The sequence below is a fragment of the Moschus berezovskii genome, chromosome 23 (genome assembly GCF_049115385.1).
Source record: "Moschus berezovskii isolate FMDL1 chromosome 23, NW_MosBer_1.0, whole genome shotgun sequence".
NCBI lineage: Eukaryota > Metazoa > Chordata > Mammalia > Artiodactyla > Moschidae > Moschus > Moschus berezovskii.
Genome location: NC_142482.1, coordinates 43,311,697 through 43,336,620, shown reverse-complemented (window position 1 = coordinate 43,336,620; position 24,924 = coordinate 43,311,697). Strand labels below are relative to the sequence as shown.

Below are 24,924 nucleotides of genomic sequence, written 5' to 3'. Positions count from 1 at the left end.
TTTGATGAGAATTTTTACCATGAATGGCTGTTAAACTGTCAAATGCTTTTATTCTGCATCTATTAAGATGATTATGTGATTTTTACGGGGTCGCAAAAGAGTCAGACATGACTGAGCAACTGAACTGAACTCAACTGAAAAAGAATCATACCCCATGATCAAGTAAGATTTATTCCAGGAATACAAGGATGGGGTATGATCATGGGGTATGATTCTTTTTCATTTCATTTCAGTTCAGTTCAGTTCAGTTGCTCAGTCGTGTCTGACTCTTTGCGACCCATGAATCACAGCACGCCAAGCCTCCCTGTCCATCACCAACTCCTGGAGTTCACTCAAATTCATGTCCATCGAGTCGGTGATGCCATCCAGCCATCTCATCCTCCGTTGTCCCCTTATCCTCCTGCCCCCAATCCCTCCCAGCATCAGTCTTTTCCAGTGAGTCAACTCTTCGCATGAGGTGGCCAAAGTACTGGAGTTTCAGCTTCAGCATCAGTCCTTCCAACGAACACCCAGGACTGAGCTCCTTTAGAATGGACTGGTTGGATCTCCTTGCAGTCCAAGGGACTCTCAAGAATCTTATCCAACACCACAGTTCAAAAGCATCAATTCTTCAGCACTCAGCTTTCTTCACAGTCCAACTCTCACATCCATACATGACCATTGGAAAAACCATAGCCTTGACTAGATGGACCTTGGTTGGCAAAGTAATTCTGTTTTTGAATGTGCTATCTAGGTTGGTCATAACTTTCCTTCCAAGGAGTAATGATCTTTTAATTTCATGGCTGCAATCACCATCTGCAGTGATTTTGGAGCCCCAAAAAAATAAATTGTGACACTGTTTCCACTGTTTCCTCATCTATTTCCCATGAAGTGATGGGACCAGATGCCATGATCTTAGTTTTCTGAATGTTGAGCTTTAAGCCAACTTTTTCCCTCTCCTCTTTCACTTTCATCAAGAGGCTTTTGAGTTCCTCTTTACTTTCTGCCATAAGGGTGGTGTCATCTGCATATCTGAGGTTATTGATATTTCTCCTGGCAATCTTGATTCCAGCTTGAGCTTCTTCCAGCCCAGCATTCCTCATGAAGTACTCTGCATATAAGTTAAATAAGCAGGGTGACAATTTACAGCCTTGACGTACTTCTTTCCCTATCTGGAACCAGTCTGTTGTTCCATGTCCAGTTCTAACTGTTGCTTCCTGACCTGCACATAGGTTTCTCAAGAGGCAGGTCAGGTGGTCTGGTATTATCATCTCTTTCAGAATTTTCCACAGTTTATTGTGATCCACACAGTCAAAGGCTTTATATCATCAAATTTAGTTTGCTAAAATTTTGTTTAGGGTATTTTCTTCTATATTAATCAGGATATTGGCCCATAGTTTTCTTTTATTGTAGGGTCTTTATCTGGTTTTGGTATAGAGTCAATGGTGGCCTCATAGCCTTGACTAGATGGACCATTGTTGGCAAAGTACTGGATGTCCACCGACTCGATGGACATGAGTTTGAGTGAACTCCGGGAGTTGGTGATGGACAGGGAGGCCTGGTGTGCTGTGAATCATGGGGTCGCAAAGAGTCGGACACAACTGAGCGACTGAACTGAACTGAATGATGGCCTCATAGAATGAATTTGGGAGTGTTCCTCCCTTCCATTGTTTTGGAATAGTTTGAGAAAGGTAGGTATGAGCTTTTCTTTATATGTTTGATAGAACTGCCCTGTGAAGCCATTTTGTCCTGGACTTTTGTTACTAGGAGCTTAGTTTTTTAAATACAAATTCAATTTCATCACTACTGATTGCTCTGTTCAGACTGTCTATTCTTTATTCAGTCATGTATGTTTCTAGAAATATATCTATTTCTTCTAGATTGTCCAAATTGTTGGCATATAACTGTTCATTGTATTCTCTCTCTCTTTTTTTTTTTTTTTTGTATTTATGGTATTGAGTGTTTTTTTTCCTCTTTGATTTCTTATTTTATTTGGGTCCTCTCTCTTTTCTTCTTGGTAATCTTGTCTCTTTATCAAGTTTATCCTTTGGAAAAACCAACTTTTGGTTTCACAGATCTTTTCTATAGCTATTTATTTCTGGTCTATGTTTTATTTCCTTTTTTACTATTTCCTTCCTTCTGCTGACACTGGACACTTTTTGTTCTTTCAAATACCAGATTTTGAGATTTTTTTCTTGAGAAAGGCCTGTATTGCCATCAACTTTGTTTTTAGAACTGTTTTTTTTTCCCCCTTGAAGGATAAATGCTTTACAGAATTTTATTGTTTTCTGTCAAATCTCAACATGAATCAGCCATAGGTATACATATACCCCCTCCCTTTTGAACCTCCCTCCCATCTCCCTCCCCATCCCATCACTCTACGTTGATACAGAGCCCGGGTTTGAGTTTCCTGAGCCATACAGCAAATTTCCGGTGGCTATGTATTTTACATAAGGTAACACAAGTTTCCATGTTACTCTTTCCACACATCTCACCCTCCCCTCCCCTCTCCCCGTGTCCATAAGTCTATTCTCTATGTCGTTTCTCCATTGCTGCCCTGTAAGGAAATTCTTCAGTACCATTCTTCTAGATTCTGTATACGTGCATTAGAATACAATATTTATCTTTCTCTTTCTGACTTACTTCACTCTGTATAATAGATTCTAGCTTCATCCACCTCATCAGACCTGACTCAAATGTGTTCCTTTTTATGGCTGAGTAATATTCCATTGTGTATATGTACCACAACTTCTTTATCCATTCATCTGTCGACGGGCATCTAGGCTGCTTCCATGTTATAGCTATTGTAAATAGTGCTGCAATGAACAATGGGATACATGTGGCTTTTTCAATTTTGGTTTCCTGAGGGTATATGCCTAGGAGTGGGATTGCTGGGTCATATGGTGGTTTTATTCCTAGTTTTTTAAAGGAATCTCTATACCGTCTTCCATAGTGGCTGTATCAATTTACATTCCCACCAACAGTGCAAGCTCATTCCCTTTTCTCCACACCCTCTTCAGCATTTATTGTTTGTAGACTTTTTGATGAGCCATTCTGACTGGTGTGAGGTGGTATCTCACTATGGTTTTGATTTGCATTTCTCTAATAATGAGCGATGTTGAGCATCTTTCCATGTGTTTGTTAGCCATCTGTTTGTCTTCTTTGGAGAAATGTCTGTTTAGGTCTTTTTCCCACTTTTTGATTGGGTTATTTGGTTTTCTGGTATTGAGTTGTATGAGCTGCTTGTATATTTTGGAAATTAATCCTTTGTCAGTTGTTTCATTTGCTATTGTTTTCTCCAATTCTGAGGGTTGTCTTTTCACCTTGCTTATAGTTTCCTTTGCTGTGCAAAAGCTTTTCAGTTTAATCAGGTCCCACTTGTTTGCTTTTGTTTTTATTTCTGTTACTCTAGGAGGAGGGTCATAGAGGATCTTGCTTTGATTTATGTCATCAAGCCTCTACCTATGTTTTCCTCCAAGTTTTATAGTTTCTGGTTTACATTTAGGTCTTTAATCCATTTTGAGTTTATCTTTGTGTATGGTGTTAGGACGTGTTTTAATTTCATTCTTTTACATATAGCAGTCCAGTTTTCCCAGCACCATTTATTGAAGAGGCTGTCTTTGCCCCATTGTATGTTCTTGACTCCTTTGTCAAAAATAAGGTAACCATAGGTGCATGGGCTTATTTCTGGGCTTGCTATCTTGTTCCATTGGTCTATATTTCTGTTTTTGTGCTAGTCCCATACTGTCTTGATGACTATTGCTTTGTAGTATAATCTGAACTCGGGAATGTTGATTTCCTCCAGCTCCATTCTTCTTTCTCAAGACTGTTTTGGCTATTAGGGGTCTTTTGTGTTTCCATATGAATTGTAAAATTTTTTGTTCTAGTTCTGTGAAAAATGTCATTGGCAATTTGATAGGGATCACACTGAATCTGTAGATTGTGTTTGGTAGTATAGTCATTTTCACAATGTTGATTCTTCCTATCCAGGAACATGGAATATTTCTCCAACAGTTTATGTCATCTTTGATTTCTTTCATTAGTGTCTTATAATTTTCTGTGTACAGTTCTTTTGTCTCCTTCAGTTCAGTTCAGTTCAGTCGCTCAGTCGTGTCCGACTCTTTGTGACCCCATGAATCATAGCACGCCAGGCCTCCCTGTCCATCACCAACTCCTGGAGTTCACTCAAACTCATGTCCATTAAGTCAGTGATGCCATCCAGCCATCTCATTCTCTGTCGTCCCCTTCTCCTCCCACCCCCAATCCTTCCCAGCATCAGAGTCTTTTCCAGTGAGTCAACTCGTCGCATGTTTAGGTAAGTTTATTCCTAGATATCTTTTTGTTGCAATAGTGAATAGTATTTTTTTCCTTAATTTCTCTAATTTTCACTGTTAATATATAAAAATGCAAGTGATTTCCGTGCATTGATTTTGTATCCTGCAACTTTGCTAGATTCACTGATTAGCTCTAGTAATTTTCTGATACTATCTTTAGGGTTTTCTATGTACAGTATCATGTCATCTGAAAACAGTGAGAGATTTACTTCTTCTTTTCCAATCTGGATTCCTTTTCTTTTTCTTCTCTGATTGCTGTAGCTAGGACTTCCAGAACTATGTTGAATAGTTCACTATTTGGTGAAAGTGGACACTCTTGTCTTGTTCCTGATTTTAGGGGGCATGCTTTCAGTTTTCCACCATTGAGAATAATGTTTGCTATAGGCATATCATATAGAGGGCTTCTCTCCTAGCTCAGTTGGTAAAGAATCTTCCTGCAATGCAGGAGACATGGATTCGATTTCTGGATCAGGAAGGTCCCCTGGAGAAGGAAATGGCAACCCACTCCAGTATTCTTGCCTGGAGAATCCCATGGACAGAGGAACCTGGAGGGCTACAGTCCGTGGGGTCACAAGAGTCGGACATGATTGATTGACTTTCACTACTACTACAATACTATCATAAATGGCCTTTATTATATTGAGGTAGGTTCCTTCTGTGCCCATTTTTTGAAGAGTTTTAATCATAAATGGGTGCTGAGTTTTGTCAAAGGCTTTTTCTGCATCTATTATCATATGGTTTTTAATCCTTCAATTTGTTAATAAGGTGTATCACATTGATTGATTTGCATATATTGCATAATCCTTGCATCCCTGGAATAAACCCAACGTGATTATGGTGTATAAGCTTTTTTATGTGTTGCTGAATTCTGTTTGCTAAAATTTTTGTTGAGGATTTTTGCATCTATGTTCATCACTGACATTGGCCTGTAGTTTTCTTTTTTTGTGTTGTCTTTGTCTGGTTTTGGTATCAGGGTGATGGTGGCTTTGTAGAATGAGTTTGGAAGTGTTCCTTCCTCTAAAATTTTTTGAAATAGTTTTAGAAGGATAGACATTAACTCTTTCCTAAATGTTTGATAGAATTCTCCTGTGAAGCCATCTGGTCCTGGGCTTTTCTTTTTTGGGAGATTTTTGACCACAGCTTCAATTTCAGTGCTTGTAGTTGGGTTGTTAATAATTTCTATTACTTCCTGATTCAGTCTTGGAAGATTAAACTTTCCTAAGAATCTGTCCATCTATTTCTTCCAGGTTATCTATTTTACTGCGATATAGTTGTTCATAATAGTTTCTTATAATCCTTTGTAATTCTGCATTGTCTGTTGTAATCTCTTTTTCATTTCTAATTTTGATGTGATTCTTTTTTTTGATGAGTCTGGTCAAAGGTTTGTCAATTTTGTTTATCTTCTCAAAGAACCAGCTTTTAGTTTTATTAATCTTTAGTATTGTTTCTTTTATTTCTGCTTGGATCTTTATGATTTCATTCCTTTTATTAATTTTGGGGTTTTTTTGTTCTTCTTTTTCCAGTTGTTTTAGGTGTAAAGTTAGGTTGTCTATTAGATGTTTTTCCTGTTACTTGAGGTAGGATTGTATTGCTATAAACTTCCCTCTTAGAACTGCTCTGGCTGCATCGGTTTTGAGTTGTCGTGTTTTCATTGTTTTCTTAAAATTGCTTTTGCTGCATTGCACTGGAGTACTGTGGTTCCATTTTCATTTGCCTCAAGGTATTGTCTGATTACCTCTTTGATTTCTTCATTGACATATATATTTTTTTTAAGTAGAATATTCTTTAGTCTCCACGTTTGTTTTTCCTATTTTTTCTTCCTATAATTGATTTCTAGTTTCATACCATTGTGGTTGGGAAAAATGCTTGATATAATTTCTATCTTGTTTAATTTGTTGAAACTTTTTTTGTAGCCTGACGTGATCGATTCTGGAGAACTTTTCAAGTGCAACTTTTCAATGTGTATTCTGCTGTTTCTGGATGGAATGTCCTGTAAACCCAACTGGTCTATTGTGTCATTTATGACCACTGTTTCCTTGCTGATTTTCTGTCTGAATTATCTGTCCATTAATGTAACTGATGTATTAATACTATTATTGTATTATTGTAAATTTCTCCCTTTATGTCTGTTAATATTTGCTTTGTATATTTAGGTGCTCCTATTGCATATATGTTAGAAAGTGTTGTATCTTCTTGTATCGATCCCTTTATCATTATATAATCCCCTTTGATTTTTGTTCCAGATTTTGTTTTAAAGTCTATTTTGTCTAATATGAGTACTGCTACCACCATTTTATCATGCTGTTTTCATGAAATATCTTTTCTCATCCCCTCACTTTCAATCTGTATGTGTCTTTTAACTCTGAAATGAGTTTCTGCAGGCAGCATACAGATGGGTCTTGATTTTTAATACAATTACCTGCCCTGTGTCTTTTGTTCGGAGCATTTAGCCCATTGACATTTAAAGTGATTATTGGTAGATATATACTTATTGCCATTTTGTTACTTGTTTCCTGGTTGTTTCTGTAGTTCTTTTCTACTCCTTTATTTTTAGTTTATTACCTTGTGGTTTGATGTTTTAGTGGTATCCTTGTGCTCCTTTCTCTCGCGCATACTCATTTTTTTCTTCTGTATCTACTGTAGGTTTCTGATTTGTGGTTACTATAAGGCTCATGTATGTTTACCTACCTGTATCTACTTGTTTTAAACTGGTAGTCATTTAAGTTCAAACGCATTCTAAAAGATCTACAATTTTACTCCTTTCCTGCATGCTTTGTATTTTTTACATGCCATATTTTACATCTTTATGTTTATCCCTTCACTTTTTTAATAGTTGATTTTACATTTTTTTTTTGTCTTTTAATATTCATGCTAGGCTATATAAGTGTTTGCTCTACAGCCTTTACTATTTTCTTTTACCAGTGGGACTTATGCTTTCCTATAGATTTTTTCTTCTTGTTGTAGCCTTTTCTTTTCACTTAGAGAGGACATTTTAACATTTTTTTTTTGGGTAGGTTTAGTATTGATTAACTGTTTTAGTTTTTGCTTGTCTAAGAAGTTTTCTCTCCTTCAGTTTTAAATGATAATCTTGCAGGGTAGAGTATCCTAGTTGCAGGTTTTCCCCTTTCAGAACTTTAAATACATCATGCCACTTCCTTTTGAGATCAGAAGGAAGTTTCTGCAAAGTTTCTGCAGGAAATCAACCAATAGTCTTACAGGGGTTCCCTTGTATATAACTGCTTTTCTCTTGCTGCCTTTAGAATTATCTTTTCATCTTTAATTTTTGTCACTTTATCATATGTCTTGGTGTAGCTCTGTTTAGGTTCATCTTGTTTGGAACCCTTTGTGTTTCTTGTACCTGGATATATTTCTTTCTTCAGGTTTGGAAAGGTTTCTGCCACAATTTTTTGAAATATTCACATTTTTGGCCTCTCTCTTTGTTGTTCTTCTTCTGGGACTCTTGTAGTACAAATTATGAGACCTCTTAAACTCTTTCATTTTGCAGCTCTGATTGTTGATTTCCATTATTGTATCTTCCAGATCACACATGCATTCTTCTGTATCATCTAGTCTATTAATTCTTTTCAGTATGTTTTTAATTTCAATTATTGTATTCTTTAGTTCTGGATGGCTCTTTTTAAAAAATATTTTTTATCTCGTTAAAATTATCACTATGTTTATCTATTTTTCTAATTCAGATTTGCATTGTTATTACTAATTATTTGAATTCTGATACATTATTTGTTTCGTTAGTTGTTTTTTTCAGGGGTTTGCATATTCTTTTCTTTGAATTAAATTCCTCTGTCTTTTCATTTTGCTTAATCTTCTCAGTATCTATGAAATTAAGCAAAACAGTTACCTATCTCAAACGTGAAGGGGTGTCCTTATGTAGAAGCATCCCTGTGCAGTCTGCTGTGCCCAGTGTCTTTGGTAGAAAAGCTAGGTTCAATGTTGAACATGAGTCACTCTTCTCAGGGTTTGCTGGTAGCTATCATAAGAGTAGGAGGTAGAACTGGAGGTAGAAGGGCTACAGCAAGAGACAATTATGAGCCAGGGCTTCTCCTCAGTTTGACAGCCAACACCACACTGTTCATGTGGGGGTGGGTGGGTGGGTCCAAAGTTTCTGGGTCAAAAGCCTTGAGGGTTGGTCTGATCTGGTTACATTCCTTCTGTGTGTGTTCTCCCCACTCCCAGCACTGGCACCCTCACCCAGGGAGGAACAGTGCTGGAGCAAGAGGAGCCAGAGTGGGTGTTTGGTATGAGTTGGGGTGTGGGCTATGGTAGTTCCAGAATCAGTCAGAGTCCTGGACAGCTCCTGATCTGCTGCCTTCATAGGCATCAGCAATGTTCAGACATTATACTTAGTCTGAGCGGCCTCTTTCCCTCACAACTGCATATTCTTCTCAGCATGGCAGCCCTCTCCCCAGTGTGGAGCTGCACTGGGAGCAAGAAGGGCTGCAGCAGGTGCTCTGCTCAGGTTGATGCGTGTGATACGCAGTGGTGGGAAACCAGCCAGAGTCCTTGTCAGTTTTAATCTGCTTCTTCTGCCTTTTTTTGGGAGTAAGCAAGCATGTGCATTCTCTTCCTAAGTGGAGTCTAGGTTTCTCTTTTTCTTCTTTTTTTATAATCTGGCTACCAATCCCACTATTTTTCAAATCAGCTAAGGGGAATTGTCCTATTGGTGTCAGTCCCCAGGGTGTAGCACTCAGTATGTGGTTCTCATCACTCACTCCCCAGGGAGGATCTCCGAACCTGTGTAATTCTCCCTCTTCTGTGTACCCTCCTAAGGATGCAAGTCCTGAACCAATCACTTCTTTTCATTTCTACCCAATTCCATGTGGATCTTTCTTACAGCGTTGGTTGGATAACAGTCTTTCTGCCAGTCTCCAGTTTGTTTCAGTGAGAATTGCTTCACATGTAGATGTATTTTTGATGTGTTCATGGGAGGTGAGCTCTGAATCCTCTTACTCCACCATCTTGATCTCCCTCCTCTATAAACTTTTATATTTATTAACAAATTGCTGCCCATTGGGCACTGATATTTGGAACTGCCTGATTCCCCTTGGTATCAACCACAGATCATGTCAAAAAACTTTTGCACTCTTGCCAATTTGACAAAATGTTATCTCACGGTAGTTTTACTATTATGAGGTTGGTTACCTTTTAATACGTTTAGGAATCACTTTTTATTTTTTTCTGTAACTTGTCTTTCATACCCTTTGACTATTTTCCTACTTAGCTTTTGTTCTTTTTAATATCTATTTCCACAAGATCCTTATATATGACATTAGTCCATTTTTTTCAAATTGAACTTAATGTATATTTTTTCCTCAGACACTAAAATTATATTGGTTCATTCCAGTAACTTAAGTTTTTATTAAAGATGCTATGTATATACAAGAAAAGCTATAGATGTAGACAGTCCACCCAGGGATCAATCCATGTCATGGTGGCTGTAGTGAGGCATGCACTTCACCTCAGTTCTGGTTCTCAGAGTGGGATACTGTCAGCCCTGCCGTTTGCTTCTTCCTGTATCTGTCTTGTCCCTGGAGGTCTACTGGCAGATTTTCTCCTCTCCAGAAAAATCCTCAGACTCAATACCATCAGGAAACTCTTCTCCACTATAGGTAAGAACTGAGGTGGATACAGGGGGTGGATGTGGGATGCTCAGAGAAGCTTCCTATTCACTTTTTGTTCTCTTGCCCCAGGAGTTCTCATCCCAGCTGTGCTCTTCGCATCTGTTTTCTGGGTTAGATCCAGCTTCAGCACCACCATAGCCTTCTTGTTAATATCTTCTGCCATCAAAAGCTTCTCCCAATCAGGAGCCCTTGTCAACTTCATGGATATTGCTCCTCGGTAGGGACCCCTTTGCCTGATCCTCATAGAATCTCAGTTCATATCCAGTAATCTGCTCTGACACACACAAGTAAAATGTGACATGTACTATGGGTCATAGGAAATTTCAGCACCACCCCTCATCCAAATAACTCCTGGAAGGGACCCAAAGCTCGTCAACCACTATTAAATTAGTTTTTCCAGATGGAAACAGGAGTCAGTGGCTGCACTCACAGTTCAACTGTGGGAGACTCATGATAATCTCTTTCTGTTGGGGAATGCAGCAGTTACACAGGACTGGGTCACTGAAAGGACTCACAAACTTCAGAGGGTATGCTTACGTAAGCCTTTAATATAGGTAGAGGGCAGCAGGAGAAACATTTACCTCTGATATAGGTAAATATCAGAGATGACTGAGACTTCCAAATGTAGCTCCCAGGGACCATCCGCAGACCATTCACAGTCAACAGGACACACCCCATCTTCAGATAATGAACCACCAAATTACATGGGAGATACCTTGGTCTCAGGGGAGTCAATGTCTCATCCAATGAGAGATCTTTTATACCTAAAAACAAAGCTTCTTAGCAGAAGCCAAGAGAACGTATAAAGTAGGTGCCAACCATCATTTTGTACATTTGGTATAAAGAATGTTGACAAGTTAGTACAGTTTATATCCCCCTGGAAATCCCAGATCCTGGCACTGGATTATATGCATCACTAGTCAGTACATTTCACTCAGGTTTGACTAAGGACAAACAGAGCCCCAGGAATCCCCAGATAAGCATAGGGTTGCAACAGATCAGCTGATACGAACTCTGTGCTTACACAGGAATATTGCTTTCTCTCAGGTACAGTGCCTTACTCAGGGCACTATCACAGATCTTTTCTTACATGGCAGGAGCCATCTCTCCCACGGTCAATGGATTTTTGATCAGTCAGGTAAGGTAAAATGTTCTGATGATGATGATAGTCACAAGAGTCACCTAGAAAGGTCACCCAGCCTCTCATTCTCACCCTAGGCTCATCTCATGCAGAGAAATCACCACGTGTTCAGGGTATGAAGTGAAGGAGAATGATCCATTGTATGAGTTTATGCATTATGAGTTGTTAGAAGATGAGTTTCTTATGCTAATCATCAAATTTTCTAGGAATAATCACAGCATTTCTTGTGAAGTATAGAATAACCAACATTCTGATTTGCCTGGGCTGAGGGCTTTCCTGGGATGTGAAGCTTTTAATGCTAAAACCTTGAAAGTTCCAGGCAATCCAGAAAGAGTTGGTTATCCTATGGAGGAACCCAACAAATATTTATAGAACAAATGAGCGAAATGTTGAGTAAATGACAGAGTGAAGGAGCAATCTGCACCCTACACACATGTTCACCAGTGGTTAGGATAGCAATTCCTCTGCCCAGCATTGCTTACATAGTGTTTTTACACTGATACAATCTTCCGTCCTGGGAGGTGCATTTAAAGGTGTCAGAATAAACAAATTCATCTGATGACAACTTCATATGACTCAGACTTGGTACAGATTTTATGTGAGAAATATGTATATGACATTCACATGACAATCATTCTTTGTTTCTTGCGGTTTCTACCAGTAAGCGAGGAAAATGAATAGAGAATAACAAAGAAAGGGTATTTTTTTTTGACATGAAGTCCTTTCTTTGTTTGAAGCTTCAGTTCTCCTCCAGCCCCTAAGACACTGTCAGAAAATGGCTGTTTAAAATAGAAATTCTCAAATTGTCATTTCCCTTGTTACTCATTTATTCATTCAACAAGTATGCAATGAATATTGGAACGGGCCATGCAATGTTTAAGTGAATAAAACAAAAGCCCCTGCCCTTGTAAGGTCGATATGGTAGGGGAAAAAAACAACAGAAAACTAATAAGGTAAACAAAAACATGATGTACTGAATGATGGTAAGTGCTAAGAGAAAAAGTAAGGCAGGAGAAGAGAGTAGGGCGTGTAAGAGAGGGTGGGGTTACAGTTTTAAAAGGGGTGGTTGAAAAAGGAAGAATGGGAAGTAAGCAAGAATGGGAAGCAAGCACATGGGCGGGACAAATGGCTACCTGAGGGGAGTAACATTCCAGCAGAGGGAAAGGCCTGGGCACCAGAAATTCTAGGAACAACCAGGAATATATAATCTAGGGCAGAGTTGGGGGTGGGGTCAGTGGAACATGGTGCCAGAGCCTTTTTGCAGCAGGATGGACAAGAACAAGGAGACTGTTGATAACTTGTGGTTTCCTGCCTCCAGGATCCAGAGCTTGGTTGGAGAAATGTCTTCTTGCTTTCAGCTGCTGTGGGCATATTAGGCCTGATTTTCTACCTCATTTTTGGCCAAGCAGAAGTGCAGGACTGGGCTAAATGCAGACATGCACCCACTTCTGAGCGAACCGAGTGACGCCTCAGATGCCAGCACTTAGTTCACTGTTTGCCCTCATGGACATTCCCCTTTCATACCTGCTTGACTAATTAGCCTTTCAACTTGAATTGACTTTACTTCCAGTATCTTCTCTGAGACCTCAGCTATGTCATACTGAAAATTCTGCCTGGAGATTTTACAAGGGTTGGTAAGGGGAAGGTTAATTATTTAACTCTAAGCTCCTGAGAGGATAGGTGTGTCTGAATTTCTATGTGTTCTCCACTCTTTTCACTGTTATTACAACATATTTGGTAGAGATGAAATACATATTTCTTATGATGGCACAGAGCTCCTAAAACCCTTGTTAATTTCTTGAATGATAGGAAAGAGAGGAGAATCTTTATTATAATATTTGGTCTTAGTCCTTGGTTCCAGACAGAAGAGCTTCTAAGACAGACTCTCAGTATCTCTGGAGTGACCAAGGTGTCTTTATGGTATACTGATGAGATGACTGGGGGCTGGGGGCTCTAGATAGCTTCAGGATGGGGGTTGTTGCCAAAAGACCAAGATTTGATTAGAAGGTTGGAACTTTCAACTGTGCGATCCCATATCTGGGGAGGGGAGAAGGGCTCAAGATTTAGATATTCATCAATGGCCAGTGAATTAATCAATTATGCCTACACAATAAAATCTCTGTAAAAACCCTAACAGTGGGGTTCTGAGGATTACTGGGATGGTAAACACACAGAGGTTCTGGGAATGGTGCACCCAGAGAGGGCATGCAAGCCCTGCATCCCTTCCCACATAGCTTGCCCTATGCATCTTTTCTGTTTGACTGTTCCTCAGATGCATCCTTTAGTATATAAACCATTAACAGTAGGTAAACAATTTTCCTGAGTTCTGGGAGTCATTCTAGCAAATTATCAAATTCGAGGAGGGGCCATGGGGACCCTGAGTTCTGAAAACAAATCAAACAGAAGTCTGGGTACCTTGGGCACCCACTATTTTGATTGGTGTCTGAATAGCTGTTCTCAAAATTGAATTAGGTAGGATCTTGGTGTCCACAGAGAACTGGAGAACTGCTTGGTGTGGAAAACCCACATTTGCTGTGAGTGTGTTGTAAATAGAGAAACAATTTTTATTTAGTTATCCAGATATAAGCTAGAGAGGCGAGAGGACAATTTCTCACCAAAGCAAAAGAGGACACCAGAACCCCAGGGAATGAAGTCACAATAGGACTTGTATCCAAAGATCCAGAACATGAATCCTGAGCACTATTATCAAAAGAAAGCCCCAAACAATGGAAGCCACAGTGTATAAATCCAAAGTCCTGGACCAGGAAGACACAGCAGGGAATTAAGTAAGGAGGAATACAGGGCCATTCTAAGGCTTGGCTTGAATAGGATGCCCAGGTGAAAAATGTCAAAGCAGAATGGACAATAAAGACCGAATCCACAGGTGGTGCCGTGGTAAAGAATCTGCCTACCAATGCAGGAGATGCAAGAGATGCAGGTTCGATCCCAGGATTAAGAAGATCCCCAGGCAAGCCATTCCAGTATCCTTGCCTGGAAAATCCCATGGACAGAGGAGCCTAGTGAGCTGCAGGCCATGGGGCCACAGAGAATCAGACTCGACTGAGCATGCATGCACACACTCACACTCTTTCTCTCTCTCTCTCACACACACACATGGCTGTCACTTTGCTGTGCACCTGTAAATATCATAACATTGTTAATCAGGTATACTCCCATACAAAATAAAAAGTTTTAAAAAAATGACTGAACCCATTTGAACAAGAGTAAGAAACATACTTGCAGTGAATGGGGTGGAGTAGTAGACTGCAACGATTTCAGACAACTTGCTTTCTATGGAGGCTAGCTTTGGAATCAGAAACCCCTCTTAATATTGCAGTGCTGGGGTGCTGTCCAGGGTCAGTTCTTTCCTTCTTTCTGGCCATCGTGACCTCTGCCTCACATCTGGCTTGCAGCACCATGCAGATCCCTTGAATCTTGGCAAACCAACCTTGTCTGTTTCTCCCCTATTCCTTCCAACACCTGTTCATGCCGCCACTCTTGTCTCTGATGTCCTTGCTCTGCTCCTATGCTGGAATTCTACCTGCCTTCGGAGGGCCTCATTTAATATTCACCTGTTAACATGTCTTCCAAAAATGAGTACAATTCCTGTGCTGGCTGGACTCCATTTGGACTCCATCCGAATATCTGGAGAGTGTGTATGGAATATATGCTTTCATTAATCCCTCATGTGGGCAACATGAACACTAAATAAATATTCATCCACACATAACATGGGGCAATGGCAGAGACCAAAACCAGATATAGCTTCAACTTCTCAGGAGGGTGGATGACTCTGAATCAAAATACCACATAAATGAATGTGCAATGGCTGTGGAATGAAATCATGAGAGGTACACTAGGCTATGAGAGTGAATGATAAAGGCAAATGCATGAGTCTGAAGATGAGGAAGGGCCCCCATAACAAAGTTTCAATTTTTTGCTAGGATCTGAAGAACAATAGTTAATTGATTCAGAAGGTGGATGGAGAGAACATTTTAGAAATATGGTATAAAATAAGAAAAGATTGGTGGCAGGAGGGAGCTGGGAAGGCCCACCAAGTGGTTTTATTCTATGTTGCCTCCTATTTGGAAGGGGTAAGAGAAAGGTCTAAAGTGCTCTTGTCAGATAAGAGGACCAAAAAGTAGTAAGATACCCTGTAGGTAGCCAGGCAAGGTGATCACCTCCCACAGAGTAATGCCAGTGTTACACATAACTCCACAACTGCTTCATTTATGACAGTTCCCTCTACCTAGTATGATTGTAAATTTCTAAGGTTTAGGAACCATGACATAGACTATTTTGTAATATCTTTAACACAGAAGATATTAGCATCTTGTACACAGTAAGTGCTAATAAACTTGTGTGTGTGTGTGTAAAATACTTGTTGAATCCCTGTATGAGTTAACAATGAAATGGCTTTGGGGTGATATGAGACATAAGTTAGGAGAGAAATGATGGAGAAAAAAGGATCCTATTTAGATCCAATTTTTCTTTAATTCCCTTTGTTTTACAAAATAGAATCACTTACACACATGGACTCTCTTCCTTATCTCATCTGATATTCAGATATTGAGAGACTAAGTCTGCTCCATTCCATGGCAGTCACACAGTCAACTCCAGGCCCTCATTGGTAATGGTTAAGATGTTTGCCATCAGGGCATAGTTTCTTGGTTATTTATGAGCCAACCACGTCTGCCTTTATTCACCTCTTTTCCTTCTCTAGGCCCTTTTGTTTGTTTCTAATCTGTCAATTTTAGTTGCTTCTGAAAACAAGTGATTTCTCCCAGGGCCTGACTTACATTGGGTTGGCAAAAAGCTTTGTTCATTCAACACGTTATTCAATAAAGTTCTTGCTGAAAATTAAACAAAAACATGTCTTTTATTTTTACTTAACACTGGACAAACTTTTTGGCCACCCTAATAGTTTTGTCCCTTACTTGAAGGCTGTCCTTAAGCACAGACATTTTCTTCAATTTTCCAGTAGCCCATACATCTAGGACATGGAGGAGTGAGAGCTGCAAATTGTGGAAAAGCTCTTTCACAAAGTCTTAGAATAAAATCTTATCTTCTTGTGCTTGTTTTTGGTTTATTTTCACTATCTTTTATAAAGCAATTAATGCAGAGTAGAAAACAAATAACTCTGAATTTAAATTTCAGATGTGTTATAAACAATGGACAAAGGAGATGGCCACAGCGTGTGCGTGGCGGCAGAAGGTGGGTGTGGGGACTGGCTTCCTTGGAATCTCCATGCCATCTTCCTCCTTGGGTTGGTGACTGGAAGTCGATGACCCTCAGTCCCAACTCAGGTGTTGGTCCCTCTCTCCTACAATAAGGAGTTTAATCTCAGGCTCTCTAAACACTCTGTTTTACACTAAGTTGTGTAGAGAAAGCAAAAGCACACACAATGTCACTGCTAAGTCCTGATATCCAGTGGACATAAAGTTTTATACAACAGTTTGAAGGAATAGTCCAGCTTAGTATATTTTTTCAAGTTGTTTCCTTTGTCCGAATTATGGGTTATCCTAGGTATTTGTTACACTCTCTCCTCTTGACTTAAAAATAGTGTGATTTTTGTCCTCCTTCCTTGTCCCTACTCTCACAAGTTTCCGTGTCAATATCTTGATAGGTCCAGGCATGTGGTATGGAGTCACCCACCACCTGCTCTAGACCTATGCTGTAACCTGAAAACAAAGACACTGCACGCTCTTGGGGTCTGGGAAGCAGGTAGTCTAATATTGCTTCTTCCCTAATAAGAACACATTTTATCCACAGCATTCACAAGGCACGCTTTTTGTATTTGACCAAATTCCCAATCTCTGTAACTAATATTACTACAAAGAAAATGACAATGAAACTTCTTGTGACCCTCCACCAACCACACACACTGGTCCCACTCAGAAGCATCCCAGTCCTTTCAAAGAGCAAGCTACCAAAACCTGTGGCAACTGTGACAGTGCTATCCGGAAAACTGGATGGAAACCCAGCTTCATCTGGCTAGCAGGTGTCCAGATTAATTCATCTGATGTAATGTTTTCTGAAACCCCAAAAAGGAAAGTGTCCAAGGTGCTTACTTTGGGGATCAATCAGGGAGCCTATCTGGGCAACAATGAGGAAGGCACACTTGAAACATGGCCATTCATACAAGTAGACATTTTCTGGGTTTCCCAGTAGAAACAGTTACACTGCCTAATAACTCTCAATAAGTAGCCCACATGTGTGTCTACATGTTAGCTGAATATAAACATTTCTTTAATGTAGGCAATATTGATTCATTTTTTCCACAGCAGAGAAAATGCTATGTATCACAGGTAATTTCACCTATGACTGAGAAAAAAGTTGGTATCCCTCACCAAAATGTCACTGCTTTAAGTGCACATAGTCCATTGGACGAAATAAAGGTTTCTCTTATTTCCTCTTTTCTGGGATGGCCTATATTTGGCCAAATGTATGGTGACTAATTCTCTAATAGGGTGTATAACAATGTTATACTGAAGTCTAGCTACAGGTGGCCATGTACAACAGCTATAAAATTCCAAAGTGAGGTGTTAGGGTATATTACAGATATTATTCAGGATATGAATTTTTTAAAAGCCATATGGTTCTAAAACCATTTAGGATTAGATAAAAGTAAAAACCTTGTGAGCATGGAGTTGGAGACAGGTTTAGAAAGAATTTTAAAACGTATGTTTTCCCCCTAAGATCAAGAAAAAGACAAAGGCGTCTACTCTTGCCACTTCTATTCAATATCCTATTAAAGGTTCTAGACAGGGCATGTAGGCAAGAATACGAAATAAAAGGCAGGGTCTTCTTTTAGAAGGCAGTGGTAAAGAATCCGCCTCCCAGTGAAGGAGACACAGGTTTTATCCCTAATCAGGGAAGATCCCACATGTTGCAGAGCAACTACGCCTGTGTGATTCAACTCTGTTCTAGAGTCTGGGAGCCGCAGCTACTGAAGACTGAGCACCCTAGAGTCCATGCTGAACAACAAGAGAAGCCACTACAATGAGAACCCTGCACAACACAACTAGAGAGTAGCCCCCACTGACCACAACTACAGAAAAGCTCATGTAGCAGCGAAGACCCAGCACAGCTAAAAATAAATAAATAAAATCATTTAAAAAAGAAATAAAAGGCATCTAGGTTATAAGAGAAGAAATCAGACTATATTCACAGATGGCGTAATCCTCTATATGGAAATTGTAAGGAATCACTAAAAAACTGTATGAATTAATAAATGAGTTCAGGAAAGTTTTGGGGTACAAGATCAATACACATAAAATAGTCATGTTTCTACAGACTTGCAACAAACAATCCAAAAATTAAACTAATTTCATTTACAGTAGCATAAAAAGAATACATTTAGGAATAAATTCAGCAAAAAGAAATGTAAGATTTATACTCAAAAAGTAAAAAATTTTGTTGAAAAAAATGAGAGAAGATTTAAATGAATGAAAAAAATTGATGTTTATGGGTTGGAAGACTTCAACACTGGTAAAATGGAAGAACTCTTGAAACTGATCCACAGATTCAATGCAATTTCTATCAGAATTCCAGCAATTTCTCTGTGGAAACTGACAAAGTGATTCCAAAATTGATACAGAATTGCAAGGGACCCAGAATAGCCAAAACAGTCTTTTAACAGAAGAATAAAGTTAGAGGACTCACACTTCAAAACTTTTGACAAAGCAAAAGTAATCAAGACAAGGGCTGTACTAGCATAAGGATAGATACATAGCCCAGTGGAATAGAATTCAGAGTCTAGAAATAAACCAATGTGACCATGATCAACTGATTTTTGACAAGGATGCCAAGACCATTCAGTGGGGAAAGAATAGTCTTTTAACAAATTGTCCTGGGACAACTGAATAGCTACATTCTAAAGAATGAATTTGGATCCCTAGTTCACACCATTTACAAAAATTAGAATAGATCAAAATAGATCACAGATCTAAATGTAAGAGCTAAAACAATAAAATTCTTAGAAGGGAACATAGGGATAAATCTTCACAACCTCAGAGTTGGCAATGGCTTCTTAGATATATAACATCAAAAGCATAAGCAGCAAAAGAAAAAAAAGATAAAGTGGACTTCATATATATTAAAAACTTCTGTGCGGCCAAGGGACACTGTTAAGAAAGCGAAAAAACAGTCTCAGAATGGGAGAAACTGTTTGCAAATCAGAGATCTGATAAAGATCTAGTATCTAGAATATATAAACTCAACAATAAAAAGCAATTGAAAAAAAGAGCAGGACTTGAATAAATATTTTTTCAAAGAAGATATAAAAATGACTGATAATGCAATGAAAAGATGCTCACCATCATTAATCACTGTTTAGTTGTCAGTGAAGTCCAACTCTTTTGCAACCCCGTGAACTGTAGCCCACCAGACCCCTCTGTTCATGTGATTTCCCAGGCAAGAATACTGGAGTGGGTTGTCACTTTCTTCTCCAGGGGATCTTCCCAACCCCGGGATCAAACCTGGGTCTCCTGGCTTGGCAGGCAGATTCTTTACCAGTGAGCCATCTGGGAAGCTCCATTAATCATTAGGAAAATACACACCAAAACCACTTCAAACCCAGTAAGATGAATATAATAAAACAAAAACAAAATAGAAAAGAATAAATGCAAGGATGCAGAAAATTGGAACCTTCAGACATTGCTGGTGGAAATGTTAAACAGCATCTCCACTACGGAAAACAGTAAAGTGGCAAAGACAAGTATGACGACACACCGTGAATGAAATTCTGAGAGCTCTGTGTAACATACTTCCCGATTCATTTAGTTGCTAATGCAGAGGTCTAGGTCCCATCCTAAGATTCTTCTCTCTCCTGCACAGTCCATAATCTCCCTGCCATGTCTGTCGAGCTCTGCCTCCAGAGTCTGCATCTAACTGCATCTAACTGCTTCTCACTAGTTTTTCTGCCTCCATCCTAGTCCACACCACCAGCATCTTTGGCAATGAACTTCTGAACAGCCTCAATCTGGTCTGCCTGCCTCCACCCATTTCCCTAGAGACCTTTTTCTAGAAGGCAGCCAGAGGATCTCTATAAATCATTAATCAGGCAAGTCATTCCCCTCCTCAAAAGCATTTAATTGATTCAATTATAAACAGAATTAAATTCCAACCAAGTCCTTCACATGATCTGCAAGCACTACAGGATCTGACTTTTTACTAATTCCAAATCTCATTTCCTGCCACTCGCTAGATTCCAGCCCCATCACACTCTGTTCTCCCTGTTAGGCAGACTCAGTTCACTCCCACCTCTGGGTGTTGCCTTGCTTATTTTTGATACTTGAAGCATTCTTTCCCCTGATTGTCATGAGGCTCTTCTCATTACTGAACACAAATGTCACCTCCTGGACCTCTAGCTAAAGCAACTTTCCTGGATACTGCCGTGCTACCCCCTTTCATGTTCTATATGGTCTATTAATTAGGACTTGGAATTGTCTTAACTTTCAGAATACATATATCATTCATCTTCTCTCCCCATTCCACCCCCCAAACACACACCTCACCACACACAACACAATGTAAAGCTCTTCTAGAATTAGAAGTCCTGATGATGTAGCTGACTTCTCAGTACTTATAAAGAATGCTGCACAAATTTGTTATCTGGTTGAATATTAGAAAGCAGGGGCTTTAATCTCAGATCTGTGAACTTTATAGAAAAAGTTACATCTTTATATCCCCAACCTCTGGTTGAAATTCAACATTTTTATCTATTATGAATGTAAGTAACAAACCACAGTACTAGCAGTATTGATGACTGATACCATATGAAATCACAGATATTTTCTTATGACATTCCGTCCGTCCGTCCGTCCGTTCCGTCGCTCAGTCGTGTCCGACTCTTTGCGACCCCGTGGACTGTAGCCTACCAGGCTTCTCCGTCCATGGGATTCTCCAGGCAAGAATACTGGAGTGGGTTACCGTTTCCTTCTCCAGGGGATCTTCCCGACTCAGGGATCGAACCCGGGTCTCCCTCATTGGAGGCAGACGCTTTAACCTCTGAGCCACCAGGGAAGCCCTCTTATGACATTACAGTAATTAATATCTCAATATCTCAAAATACATTGTTTTGCTCAACACTATTTTGAAATTACAGTAGCTCTATTAGGCTGGTAGTTCTCATTATTTAATAAATTAATAAAGGAGCATATATATGATCATAAACACACTTTTAAATATCTTTGATGACTTTCAACATAACTGTTCTCCTTTGGAGTTCTCTGCATTATATTCCGAATTGAGGCCCATCACAAAAAAGCAGCCTTGCTCTAAAGGACTTCACAGGCAGAATGTATGTCCCTTTACACAACTATTATATCTGGAACCCACTGAAATATATTCAAAGATGCAAAATCAAAAAATTATAAAGACTGGAGAACTACATCATGCCCAAAACAACAAGGACTATTTGCTAAATTCAAAACAATGAGGGCCATTTGCTAAATTCAAAACAATGAGAACCAAATGAAAAAGTGACATCAGAAATCAACTCTCAGATGTATACCAGACTGAAAAGGTAGGTGCATTCCTCTGGAAGTAAGAGAGGGTAACGCCCCAGGGCCAAGGGCTGCTATATACTTCCACCAGGAGGAAGTGCATCTAGGAACCAGATGCTGCTGCTGCTGCTGCGTCACTTCAGTCGTGTCCGACTCTGTGACCCCATAGACGGAAGCCCACCAGGCTTCCCCGTCCCTGGGATTCTCCAGGCAAGAACACTGGAGTGGGTTGCCATTTCCTTCTCCAATGTGTGAAAGTGAAAAGTGAAAGTGAAGTCGTTCAGTCGTGTCCGACCCTTAGCGACCCCACGGACTGCAGCCTACCAGGCTCCTCCATCCATGGGATTTTCTAGGCACGAGTACTGGAGTGGCTTGCCATTGCCTTCTCCGAGGAACCAGATAGACCCTTGCAATTGTGGCGTCCCATGATGGACAGGGAGGCCTGGCATGCTGTGATTCATGGGGTCGCAGGGAGTTGGACATGACTGAGCGACTGAACTGAACTGATGCCCTTTAGCTGTGGCTTCTGGGTTGGAGGAGAAACACGTGGCTGTGATGCAGCTCTTTCTTCTTTTCCCTCAGTTTCTTAAATGAAGATGGGAAGTGGAGATTGACCAGCTTTGCAACAGCGTGTCAGTTTGACCGATGTGAGAAGTACCGCCGATTCTGCAAATACAACGCCGGTGCACTGCCTAACGGCTGACGGCCTTTAAGATGTAGGTGAGGGAAGAAACAACAGTTGCACATCAAAACAGAAGACAAGGCTGAGGAAAATGTCTCCGGAACTATCACAGTACCGGGGCTTGCGTTCCTGAGCTGTCTAGGGTCTTGCCTAGGTTCTGAAAAGCAGATTTCAACTCCTGGCTCTCCAGCAGCAGTCCGATGGGAAGATGGAAACAGCGACCAGGTAAACAGGAATACTGAGGAAATTCTATCCACAACATGTTTGAGGAATTACAATCTCTGGGAGAATCAGTCCTCGCCAGGGAAAAGTAATTAGAAAGTCGAGTATGTTAGATATTTTGGAAGGGAAAAGAAGGCAGAAAAAGAATATGGCAAGGTAAGGGGAAATGACCACATTTTCAAAGAAGATTTAGAGTAGAAACACAACCCAAACTTACAATATTTAATAAACCTTCCAAATTAGTAGAGGCAGGCAAGGGAGCAGGAAGAAAAGGAGGACAGAGAGAATATAAAATGACGGAAAATGAAGTCTATTTCTAATTGGAATGAAGGCAGTTGGAACTCAGCTAACGTAGGAGACAACATTCAGAATGGGTGAAATCACTGAACCCAACTGTATATCCTTGGTACCAAACACATATAAATGAAATGACTAGAAAGGTGGAATTTAAAGGCTATGAAAAAGTATTCCTGGGAATCTAAAACAAGCACAAATGTGCAAAGTTTGAGCTTGCAATATCAATATCAGAAAGTCAGTTAAGAGTGAAAATCATAAAATGGAAAAGGCTGATAGCTTTATAAAATTGAAATTAACTTGTCAAAATCTTTTGGAAATTGTAATACAATGTCAGAATATTCAATAATGACTACTCGGACATAAACAGAAATGAGTAGAAATAACCATAACGGAAAACTCTTATAACTTTTAGTATTTAATACGTCAAATATATGCAAACAAGATTTATAGGGTCTGAGTAGTGTGATTATTTTCATAGCATGTGCCCACTCTGTTGGAGAAGGAAATGGCAACCCACTCCAGTGTTCTTGCCTGGAGAATCCCAGGGTCGGGAGAGCCTGGTGGGCTTCCATCTATGGGGTCACACAGAGTCAGACATGACTGAAGTGACTTAGCAGCAGCAGCAGCAGCAGCCCACTCTGTACCTTGGAAACAGAAGAGGAACTTTTGCTAATGCCTATGAAATATATCCTAGTGCTGTTACATGCTTATTCATCACAATGGCCTCAGTAATTTCTATATTAAAATATTTGTATGAGATCCCATATTTTTCAACTGCTAGTTATATTCCATTCATCTACAAAATGTATTAACAAAGACGCCACTGATAGACATGTTTAATTCCAGATCTAAATTTTTGCCATTTCTAATCAGCAATCTTGAGCATAAATGCATCTTGGTGAATTTTTGTGAGTGCACCATTTATGGAAATTTCTTGGTGCTAGCAAACTGAGTCAAGTTAATATTGGATTAATAATGATCAAATTTTCCTCCAACCATCATTTGGATCATTTCAATAATTTTGCTAACTAAGTAAATTTCAATAAATTTGTTAACTAGTTATTGCTGTTCAACATGAAAAAATATTTCTGTATTAATAAGTTAGTCAGGAAACTTACAGTATGCACTTATTTTTTCTGTAGCTTTCCAGCCAACCCAGTTACATTTTCTAGGTAAACAGTTGTATCATCAACTCATAATCATAATTTTACCCTTTTCCAATGTGGATTCCTTTTCTTTCAGTTTCTCTCAACTTCTCTCTTCAGTGAAAACCTTGCAGATCAACCAAGATGTGGGAATAGAAAGACCTCACCTCCTCTTACAAGCACATCAAAATCACTACTTGCAGAATAATCATCTGTGAAAAAGACTGAAACCTATCAGAAAAAGATCTACAACTAAAGGCAGAAAGAAGAACCAAAATGAGACAAGTAGGAGGGGTGGACTCACTATATAATCAAGTGCCATCACCTCAGGTGGGCTACCCACAAACTGGAGAATAGTCAGAGGTTTCCCTAAGGAGTGAGTGTTTCTGAGCCCCACACTGGGCTCCCCAGCCCAGGGGTCCTGCACCAGGAAGACAAGTCTCTCTTCATCTGTGATGTATACATGTGCGTGCTGGCCAGGGCCCCTTTACCTGTCTCTGTCATGAGTTTCTTCAGGGAGAGGAAGAGAGGACCTTGGGGAAGACCTGGGATGACTTTGAATGAGTAAAGCAATTAGGCTGTGCCTTGCAGAAGCTCACATCTCCAAGGAGAGCTCTACCATAAGTGCCCACCGGGGCACACCTGTATCCTGTGTGCCATGCTTTCTGGGTTCCCTGTGGACAGGGCCTCAGCCACCGCTTCAGCCTGAGTTTCAGATAGTATATATACGTCCAGGTAATTCAACTGGTTTAATTATGCATGTGCATTCTCTCTCCGACATTGTGAAACCTCACTATTGGATTATACCATCAGCTGATATACTATTACATCTAATTCTAAAACAACAAACATATAAAATTTCCCTGCTGTACCATGCCATTTCTCTGCTTTCCTTTAGAGGGCTGTCTATTTTGCTGTCTCCATTTCCAATCAGATGAGAAAAAGAAACAAAAGGTATTCAAATTGGAAGGGAAGAG

At 39.7% G+C, this 24,924-nt stretch overlaps 2 protein-coding genes across 2 annotated transcripts in view; one reads left to right on the top strand and one right to left on the bottom strand.

Moving 5' to 3' along the window:
* Positions 1-12,558, top strand: part of SLC17A4 (solute carrier family 17 member 4) — a 28,590-nt gene extending 16,032 nt beyond the window's left edge. Inside the window, exons 8-11 of the mRNA XM_055406662.2 lie at positions 9,808-9,940; positions 10,022-10,169; positions 11,000-11,090; positions 12,412-12,558. Of these exons, the coding sequence (XP_055262637.2) occupies positions 9,808-9,940; positions 10,022-10,169; positions 11,000-11,090; positions 12,412-12,558 (519 nt within the window). The remainder of the gene's footprint in view (positions 1-9,807; positions 9,941-10,021; positions 10,170-10,999; positions 11,091-12,411) is intronic.
* H1-1 (H1.1 linker histone, cluster member) overlaps positions 1-24,924 on the bottom strand; it is a 263,156-nt gene that overhangs the window by 60,215 nt on the left and 178,017 nt on the right. The window lies entirely within an intron of this gene.